Here is a 9115-nt window from a genome sequence, read left to right on the forward strand (position 1 = left end):
AGCCCCAGGACTACCCAGGGCTCTGCAGGCAGCTGCCTTGTGGCCTGGCCCTGCCCACCAGCAGCTGGCAGCATCCACACAAGGCAGAACCTGGCAACCAACTGGACTGGGGTTCAGCCACATCTACCAGAATGCACACAGTGGTCATCCTCCTTCAACAGAAGGACACACAAAGCCCACATAGGAAGAGCTCTTAGAGGATACAGCTCTGGTGATGAGAGGAGAGTATGTTGCTGAGTCACAGAGGACTTCTAAAAAAGACCACTTCTCCAAGGTTGGAAAATGTAACTAAATTACCAGGTACATATAAATAAAACAGCAAATTAGGCAGAATGAAGCAGCAGAGGAATATGTTCCAAATGAAAGAAGAAGATAAAACCCCAGAAGAACTAAGTGAAGTGGAGATAAGCAACCTACCTGATAAAGAGTTCAAGGTAATGATCATAAAGTTAAAGCAAGAATATTAAAAGCAGCAAGGGAGGGGCTTCCCTGTGGCGCAGTTGTTGAGAGTCTGCCTGCCGATGCAGGAGACACGGGTTCGTGCCCCGGTCTGGGAAGATCCCACATGATGCAAAGCGGCTGGGTCCGTGAGCCATGGCCACTGAGCCTGCGCGTCCAGAGCCTGTGCTCCCCAACGGGAGAGGTCACAGCAGTGAGAGGCCCGCATACCGCAAAAAAAAAAAAAAAAGCAACAAGGGAAAAGCAACAAGTTATGTACAAGGGAATTCCCAAAAGATGGTCAGCAGACTTTTCAGCAGAAACTCTGCAGGCCAGAAAGGAGTGGCATGATATATTTAAAGTGATAAGAGGGAAAAACCTAGAAACAAGACTACTCTACCCAGCAAGGCTTTAATTAAGGTTTGATGGAGAGATGAAAAGTTTTATAGAAAAGCAAAAGCTAAAAGAGTCCAGCACCACCAAACCAGCTTTACAAGAAATGTTAAATGTACTTCTCTAAGTGAAAAGGAAAAGGCTACAACTAGAAATATGAAAATTATGAAAGGAAAAATCTCATTGGTAAAGGCAAACATACAGTAAAGGTAGTAGATCAACCACTTAAAAGCTAGTAGGAAGGTAAAAAGACCAAAGTAGTAAAATCATCTATATCAACAATAAGTAGTAAAGGGCAAAAATATGTAAAATATGATGTCAAAAACAGTAAATGTGAGGGGGGGGAATAAAAATGCAGGGTTGTTGAAATGCATGTGAGCTTAAGAGATCAGCAACATGCATCAATGGAACAGAATGGAAAGCCCAGAAATGAACCCTCACTTATATAGGCAATTAATCTACGACAAAGGAGGGAGAAATATATGATTTGGGAAAGGCAGCCTCTTCAAAAAATGGTGTTGAGAAAACTGAATAGCTACATGCAAAATAATTAAACTGTACTACTCTCTCACATCCTGCACAAAAATAAATTCAAAATGGATTAAAGGCTTAAATGTAAGACCTGAAAAACTTCTAGAAGAAAACATAGGTAGTAAGATCTTTGTTATCAGTCTTAGTAACGTTTTTTTTAGCTGTGTCTCTTCAGGCAAGGGAAACAAAAGCAAAAATAAATAAATGGGACTACATGAAACAAGAAAGCTTTTGCATAGTGAAGGAAAGAAACTCTCAACAAAACAAAAAGATCACCTACTGAATGGGAGAAGATATTTGCAAACAATATATTGAATAGGGGGTTAAGATCCAAAATGTACAAAGAGCTCATAATACTTAACATCAAAAACAAACAAACAAACCTATTAAGTAATGGGCAGAGGATCTGAATAGACATTTTCCCAAAGAAAACAGAAAAATGGCCAATAGGCATATGAAAATGTGCTCAACATCACTAATCATCAGGGAAATGCAAATCCCTGATTTCGACAATGAGATATCGCCTCACGTCTGTCAGAATGGCTATTATCAAAAAGACAACAAATAAGTTTTAGAGAGGATGTAGAGAAAAGGGAAACCTCACGCACCATTCATGGGAATGTAAATTGGTGCAGCCACTATGGAAAACGGTATGGAGATTCCTCAAAAAATTAAAAATAGAACTACCATATCATCTGGCAATTCCACTTTTGGGTATTTATACAAAGCAAATAAAAATGCTCATTCAAAAAGATATGTGCACTCTATGTTCATTGCAGCATTATTTACAATAGCCAAGGTATGGAAGCAACCTAAATGTTCATCGATAGATGGATAAAGAAGATGCGGTTTATATATGTGTGTATATATATATATACAAACGACACACAGACACACAATGGAATATTACTCAACCACAAAAGAATGAAATCTTGCCATCTGTGGCAACACAGATGGACCTAGAAGGTATTATGCTAACTGAACAAATGTAACAAAACAGAAACAGATTTATATAGATACAGAGAACAAACAGGTAGCCACCTGGAGAGGGGTTGGGAGAAGGAAAGAAATAGGTGAGGGAGATTAAGACGTACAAACTTCCAGTTGCAAAATAAATGATTCACAGGTATGAAATGTACAGTGTGGGTAATATAGGCAATAACTATTTAATATCTTTGTATAGTGACATATTGTAACTAGACATCGTGATGATCATTTTGAAAAGCATATAGATATCAAATCACTGTGTTGTATAACAGGAACTAACACAGTGGTATAGGTTAATTATACTTCAAAAATAAACAAACAAGCAACCAAACTCATAGAAAAGGAGATCTGATTTGTGGTTACCAGAGGCAGGGTGGGAGGGGGTGTGAGAGGGAGAATTGGATGAAGGCAGTCCAGAGGTACAAAACTTTCAATTATAAAATAAATAAGTAGTAGGGATGTGATGTACAACAATATGATGAATATAATGAACACTGCTGTATGTTACACACAAAAGTTGTTAAGAGAGTAAATCCTAAGGGTTCTCATTACAGAGAAAAATATTTTTTTCTATTTCTTTAATTTTGTATCTGTATGAAATGATGGATGTTCACTAAATTTATTATGATAATCATTTCATGATGTATACAAGTCAAATCATGATGTACCCCTTAAACTTATATGGTGCTCTATATTGATTATATCTCAATAAAACTGGAAGAAGAAAAATGATTTTGTAAAAATTGAATGTCCATATGAAAAAAAAATGAAACAGAACACCCAACTCACATCATATAAAAAAATTAACTCAAATTGGATCTTAGACCTAAATGTGAAATCTAAAACTATTAAACTTCTAGAAGAAAACATAGCAAAAGATCTTAGTGACCTTAGAATAGGCAAATAATTTTTAATAGGACATAAAAACACAAATTCTAAAAGAAAAATTGATGAATTGAACTTCATCAAAAGTAAAAACTTTTGGAAAAAGGAAAACTACAGTGGTATCAAAGTGGAGACTTATTTTTGATTGTGAATCTAAGTCATACATGGAAGACAATGAAACTGTTATGTAAATCTTGAGGAACCTGCTAAAAACAATATGTAATGGATTTTTTAATCAATTTAATTGAATATAATTTATCTTGCTTAGGAATGACTTTTGAAAGTAATGCCTGTAATAGTCACTATGCAAATTTTTTCACCTGGCATCTATTTGAGACTTTAATAATAAGGCTATAGAAATGATTTCCTACTTTTCTCTTTGAATTAATATTCAAAAGAAACATACTACATAGAAATGACAAGTAATGAGAAAGTTAGTCTTTGCACTTGTACCCCATGACCTTGCAAATGACTATCTGTACCAAAAATTGCATAACATTTGGACAGAATTTCTAAGGTAAATCAAATGAAATTGAATCATTAAAAAAGAGAAAGTTGGATCAGTACTTACCTCTCTGAGGCATAGATGAGGGATTGACTTCAAAGAAGTCTGAGGGAATTTTCTAGGATAACGGAAATTTATATATCTTGATAGGTTGATATTTGTCAAAACTCATCAAACTGTACTCTCAAAACGTATGCATACTACTGCATATAAATTATACCTAAATATAGTTGATTTTTAAAAATGTAAAAAAATCTGAACATAGATAACATGTAGTAGTTCATGAGTGAATAATATTATTGAAAATAACACTTCTTACCTGCCAAAATAACTTGTGGAGCAGGTAAACATCCATGTCAAATGCAACATTAAAGAGAATTATTGGTGTAAATATATCAAAAAATAAATGTGGATCCATCCACTGTATGGCATCTGCATATTTTTGGACCTAATAATATAAAAATGTTATTTTCTCATTTATCTGTTGGTCTATTAGCATGGAATACATGCCAGGCACTCCTATGCCTAGCACAAGATAAAAAGATAAATCACAACATAGTAAGTGCTAAAGTCTTAACTCTTGGATTTTCATAATTTTGCATCAGGTCATTACCAACTACAGCAAAAGGTTAATGAACATCTCTATGCTTCTTTTTCTTTTTTTTTTTTTAAGAATAGATATAGGAAACAGTTTGACAAAAGTACTAAAGTGTATGTAGGAGATTTTCAGGCATACAAGAGAAAGAAAGAGATTTCAGGTAGATGGATCATCATGCACAAAATCCACAAAGGAGTAAACAATCATATCAATTTCCAGAAACTACATAATTAGCCATGGATTATACAGAAGATGTGTATGGAAGAATAGCAGGGACAGAGACTGGGAAGGTAATGCAGGTTATGAAATAACCAATTAATGGTGTTTATCATAAAATATTTAGTTGATAGTTTTAAATCCTATATGGGCATCTGTAACAAAGCAGGACCCTATGGGGCCTTCCCCAGAGAGATGTCTCCCTTATATCCTCTGCTTTAGGTCCTCTCTGAAGTACCTAGATAATAGTATCTCATGCGCATTTCCTGAGTTGTTTTACAGATGCAAACCCCCGCACCAAATGAAAGAAATTAACACATCCCTTCGGGAGTCTGGCTGGAACCAGGAAATATTTGCAACAATTTTTGATCTTTTTACTTTACCTCACCATCAACCAATCAGAGAATTGTGCATGAGCTCATCACATACCCTGGGACTCCCTTCCTTTGCCTTGCTTTTAAAACTGCTTTGCTGAAACCCATCGGGGAGTTCAGGCTTTTTGAGCACTAGCTGTCCCATATTCCTTGTACGGCACCTTACAATAAACGCTGCACTTTCCTTCACCACAACCCACTGTCAGTAGATTGGCTTTACTGCCCGTGGGCAAGCAGACCCAGTTTGGTTCGTTAACACATCCATTCAACATTCACTCATTAAGGAAACACTGAGTACCTACTGTGTTAGGCTCTCTCCTTGCATTTGGGAAATGATTCTTCATGGGCCTCTTGTGTTTCTCTGTATGCTATGGATGGAGGCACTGACTGCTTTTCTTCCAGGAATATTTTCTTTCAAGAATATTTGTATGGCTAACAGCTTTGGAAGATAAAGCAAGTGTCTCCCTCCAGAGAAAAAGGCAGGTTTACTATACTGTCCAGTGTTATAAAGATATTATCTCTCTCTGGAGCAAGAGGGCAGATGAGCTCACTGCCCATCATAAAATATTCAAGTTCTCTAAGCTCAGATTTCTTCTCCTATAATGCAACCCATTGTGTATGCAGGTTTCACCTTGCCCTCTTTACTTCTCCCTGTGGGGCTCATGGAACAGGGGCAAGAAAATGCTGAGACTCTGGCTTCTGTTATTGCTGAGTAATAAAGTCCTTTGTTTCTAGCCCAGGAGTCCCGTGTCTTTTGCCAGGACCATGAAACTGTGGCAAGCAAAATTATTAGATTGAAAGTTGAGTAAAATCTTAGACCGTTCACAGTTCTCAACATATGGTCTCTTCCTTTAAAGAGTTGTTGACAAATAGTAAAGTTTACAGAAGTACCTAAAATTGCATTTATGTCAAAAATCAGATGATAATAAAACCTGTTCATGACAAATGAGGGAGTAATCTGCTTCTGGTTCTGGCATGGATACGTGGTTTCCATTATGGTTCTTAACATCACTGGTTAAATTTGTTTGGGAAAGTCAATCATTTTCACACACGTTCGTATTTATATACTGATTAACTAGGGCAGGTGTTGGCAAACTATGGGCCCTGGGAACAAACCTGGCTCAATGCCCGTTTTCGTAAATAAAGTATTATTGGAATACAGCCATACCAATTTACTTATGTGTTGTCTATGGCTGCTTTTAAACTACAATGGCAGAGTTGAGTAGTTGTGACCGAGAGCATATGGCCTTCATAGTCTAAAATATGCACTATATGGCCTTTTACAGAAAACACTTTGCCGCCAACCCCTGGGCTAGAGGACTATTTAATGTGTCAATAATGCATTCTATATTCCTTGTAGTAAGCATATTGTCTCTCCTTTACCTGACTCCAGCTGCTCCCAAATATTTAGTAATACTGTATATGCCCTGACTATATACTTTGTCTTGTTCCTCACTTCCAGCTCCATGTAAGAGGTTCAGTGTATGTTTCTTGAAATATTCTAAGGCAGGTGCACTTAGAGAGTAGCCTCTATTCTAATGGGAACACTATGAAACATTCCCAAGGCAATAGATTTGTTCAATGTCAGAATTCTCTTGCCAATAGAGTCCTGTATCAGTAGCTCAAAGTCTCCCTGGGCTTCTATCTTGTTTACCAATTTCTTGTCTAAGGTTTTGAATTATGATTAAATACTCAGCTACTCACATTCTTAGCAGCTGTACGTGTACTCATGCTGAATTGCCTACCTAGTTTCAGACCTAGGCTCTGTTTTGACTATGTTACCTGGATTTCAGCTCTTTCATGCATGGTTCCTTCTTCTACACAGCTGATATGATGTTATCCACATCATAAGCATCTATCAACTGGCAGAGCAGTGAAGAAATATGTTTAAAAATTTTCTTAAGCCATCTTTGTATTTATATGAATCTTAGATATAGTCAGATATATAAAATATTTACTATATTTACTATATTTACTCATATTTACTATACACACCTGGTCAGATGTAAAACTTAACATTTCAAAACTGCATCCAAATAAAAATAATATCACAGGGAGAGGAATTGGAAAGTCTTTCAAGTGTAGGTTCAGAAATGCTGCAAAAAAATATGTCTATTGAAAGGCAGTGAAATACCATATTTATAGAACTTTAATTGGACATGACTTCTTAATACTGAGGACAATGAAATACTGCACTACCCCTTACTTGCTATATTCCTGTAACTGAAACCCTCCCTCACACTTAAGCATATAGAATCACTATAATTGGTCATCCACTAAATTCATGCTTTACTTCTTTTACGAAGTCTATCATTTTCTTAGAATCTTTATTAAATATTGCTAGTAATCATTCATTCTTGTGTTCCTACTAAAATATTTACAGCAGTTTATGTACATGCTATAAATCAGATATTCATTTCTTTAGCAATCTTGCAATGAGGGATTAATAAATTACTAAACTTAAATGAAATATCCTGGCTGATTCCCAAGATAACAATGAGGAATTAGTATAATAATTTAATAATGAGAAAAACTAGCTACCTATTACTAATTACCTACTACCCATTAGAAAGCCTATAAAATGAATATCTAACTTTGTTTATAATTTTTTTCAAGGTGCAATAAGTAGTATCACAGCATTTCCTTCAGTTTAATGTTTCTAATTCTTTGTAATACAATTCCTAATCAGGTCAAAAGCACATGCAAAAAATGTGCTTTCTTTTGATTTCTACAGTGTTCTTTTCTTCTCATAAAAGCTGGGCATAATTTACCATTTGGACAAAACCTAAGGGAACACCTACCAAGGGGTTAAAAAGTAACTGAATCATTCAGAAGACCTATCGCTTTGAAAATTCTTTTTCCAAGTGAAGAAATCTGTGGGACACCTAATTTTAAAATATGAATGAAACTCTAGTTTATGATGACACAGGTAACAATAAAATCCCTAACCTTTGATTTTCTGCTTATCTGGTTCAATTCTCCACATCACTTAAATCTAACCACGACCTAGCAAGTAAGAAGGTATGAATACTCTGAACTCAATAGAGGTGAAGAATGTGGATCAGATCTACATGGTCTCTCCTCAGGGGCAGATTACCGTTGGATTCATTTGATTGAAAATCTTGGTATAGAGGTATGAATTTAGAAAAAAAAATCTAATTTCCTATTATTGCTACTTTTCTTAATTCTCTATGGTGACATTTACAAAATACAAGCACAAAACACACTTAAATACAAAGAATTACACCTACCTCCAATTGTACAGATCAAAGACAATATTAGAATGATTTCAGGGAGGTCCTGAGAAGTTTTCATGAATGTATTCCTAAAAATATCCAGCCATATGTTGGTAAATCCTTTGTTAAGAAAAGTGAAATTAGAAACAGGGCCATTCATCCTGTGGTTTCTCATAGGCCGTCTGAATCCAACTCTTAGGACTCTCTGCAAAACTCACCTAGGACCAAAAGAACATAAGATTTTCCTTCTTGGTGGCCTTCCACAGCTTTTCTTAAAAAATAAATAAAAAGCCTATGTTTCTCTTTAGTTATTTCTAGTGATTTCTTAGGGTGTGCCAAAATTAGGGATGCCTCCCTCTTCTATGATGTTTTCAATTTAGATGATAGAAGAATTATAACCCCAAGTGATAGAGACGAGCCAGTGTCATCCTGTGTTCTTATGATGCCAAGCACTACTCAGCTATTTTCATCCTGTATCTATCCAGCTGAAAAGAGGATTTTTCATCTAACAAGTCACCAGGACCACAAGCTGGTGCAGGTTACTTAGTTCTGAGGATGGACAACTAGGGGTCTTCTCTCAGCTTATCTGAGCCTCTGGAAGCATGTTCCGGCAGCTATTCCAAAGTAAGAAGTGGTGGTGGTGAGAATATTCTGATCTCTTTTGTTGTTCTATCCAGACAGAAATTAATAGACTATGATGATGTTTAATAACAGCCTTCTTTTATCTCCTCTGAGACATTGATAGGCCATGTTTTCTCTAACTTTTAAATATTTTTATAGCAACCAAGGACCTAAGAAAAATATTGAAAACAAGATGATTTAAAACAAGGGAGTTGTTACATGTTTCTATTGTTACTTCTTGGAAAAGGAACAAGGGCCATGGTGTGTCTTGGTTTGAAGAAATAGGTAATAGCTGCAGTCTGCCAATCCCACTTGCTTCCCATGGTGAGGA

The 9115-nt window shown here is 36.0% G+C and overlaps 1 protein-coding gene across 1 annotated transcript in view; it reads right to left on the minus strand.

Moving 5' to 3' along the window:
- The window catches only part of SLC9C1 (solute carrier family 9 member C1), an 84976-nt gene extending 76316 nt beyond the window's left edge, over positions 1 to 8660 (minus strand). Inside the window, exons 1-3 of the mRNA XM_030760700.2 lie at positions 8179 to 8660; positions 6923 to 7023; positions 4059 to 4187 (exon numbers count right to left, since the gene is read on the minus strand). Of these exons, the coding sequence (XP_030616560.2) occupies positions 4059 to 4187; positions 6923 to 7023; positions 8179 to 8338 (390 nt within the window). The 5' untranslated portion in view covers positions 8339 to 8660. The remainder of the gene's footprint in view (positions 1 to 4058; positions 4188 to 6922; positions 7024 to 8178) is intronic.
- Between the last annotated feature and the right edge of the window lie 455 nt (positions 8661 to 9115).

The sequence above is a fragment of the Delphinapterus leucas genome, chromosome 4 (genome assembly GCF_059928025.1).
Source record: "Delphinapterus leucas isolate spDelLeu-1000000601 "Yukka" chromosome 4, BTC_Dleu_Yukka2, whole genome shotgun sequence".
In the NCBI taxonomy this organism is placed as follows: domain Eukaryota; kingdom Metazoa; phylum Chordata; class Mammalia; order Artiodactyla; family Monodontidae; genus Delphinapterus; species Delphinapterus leucas.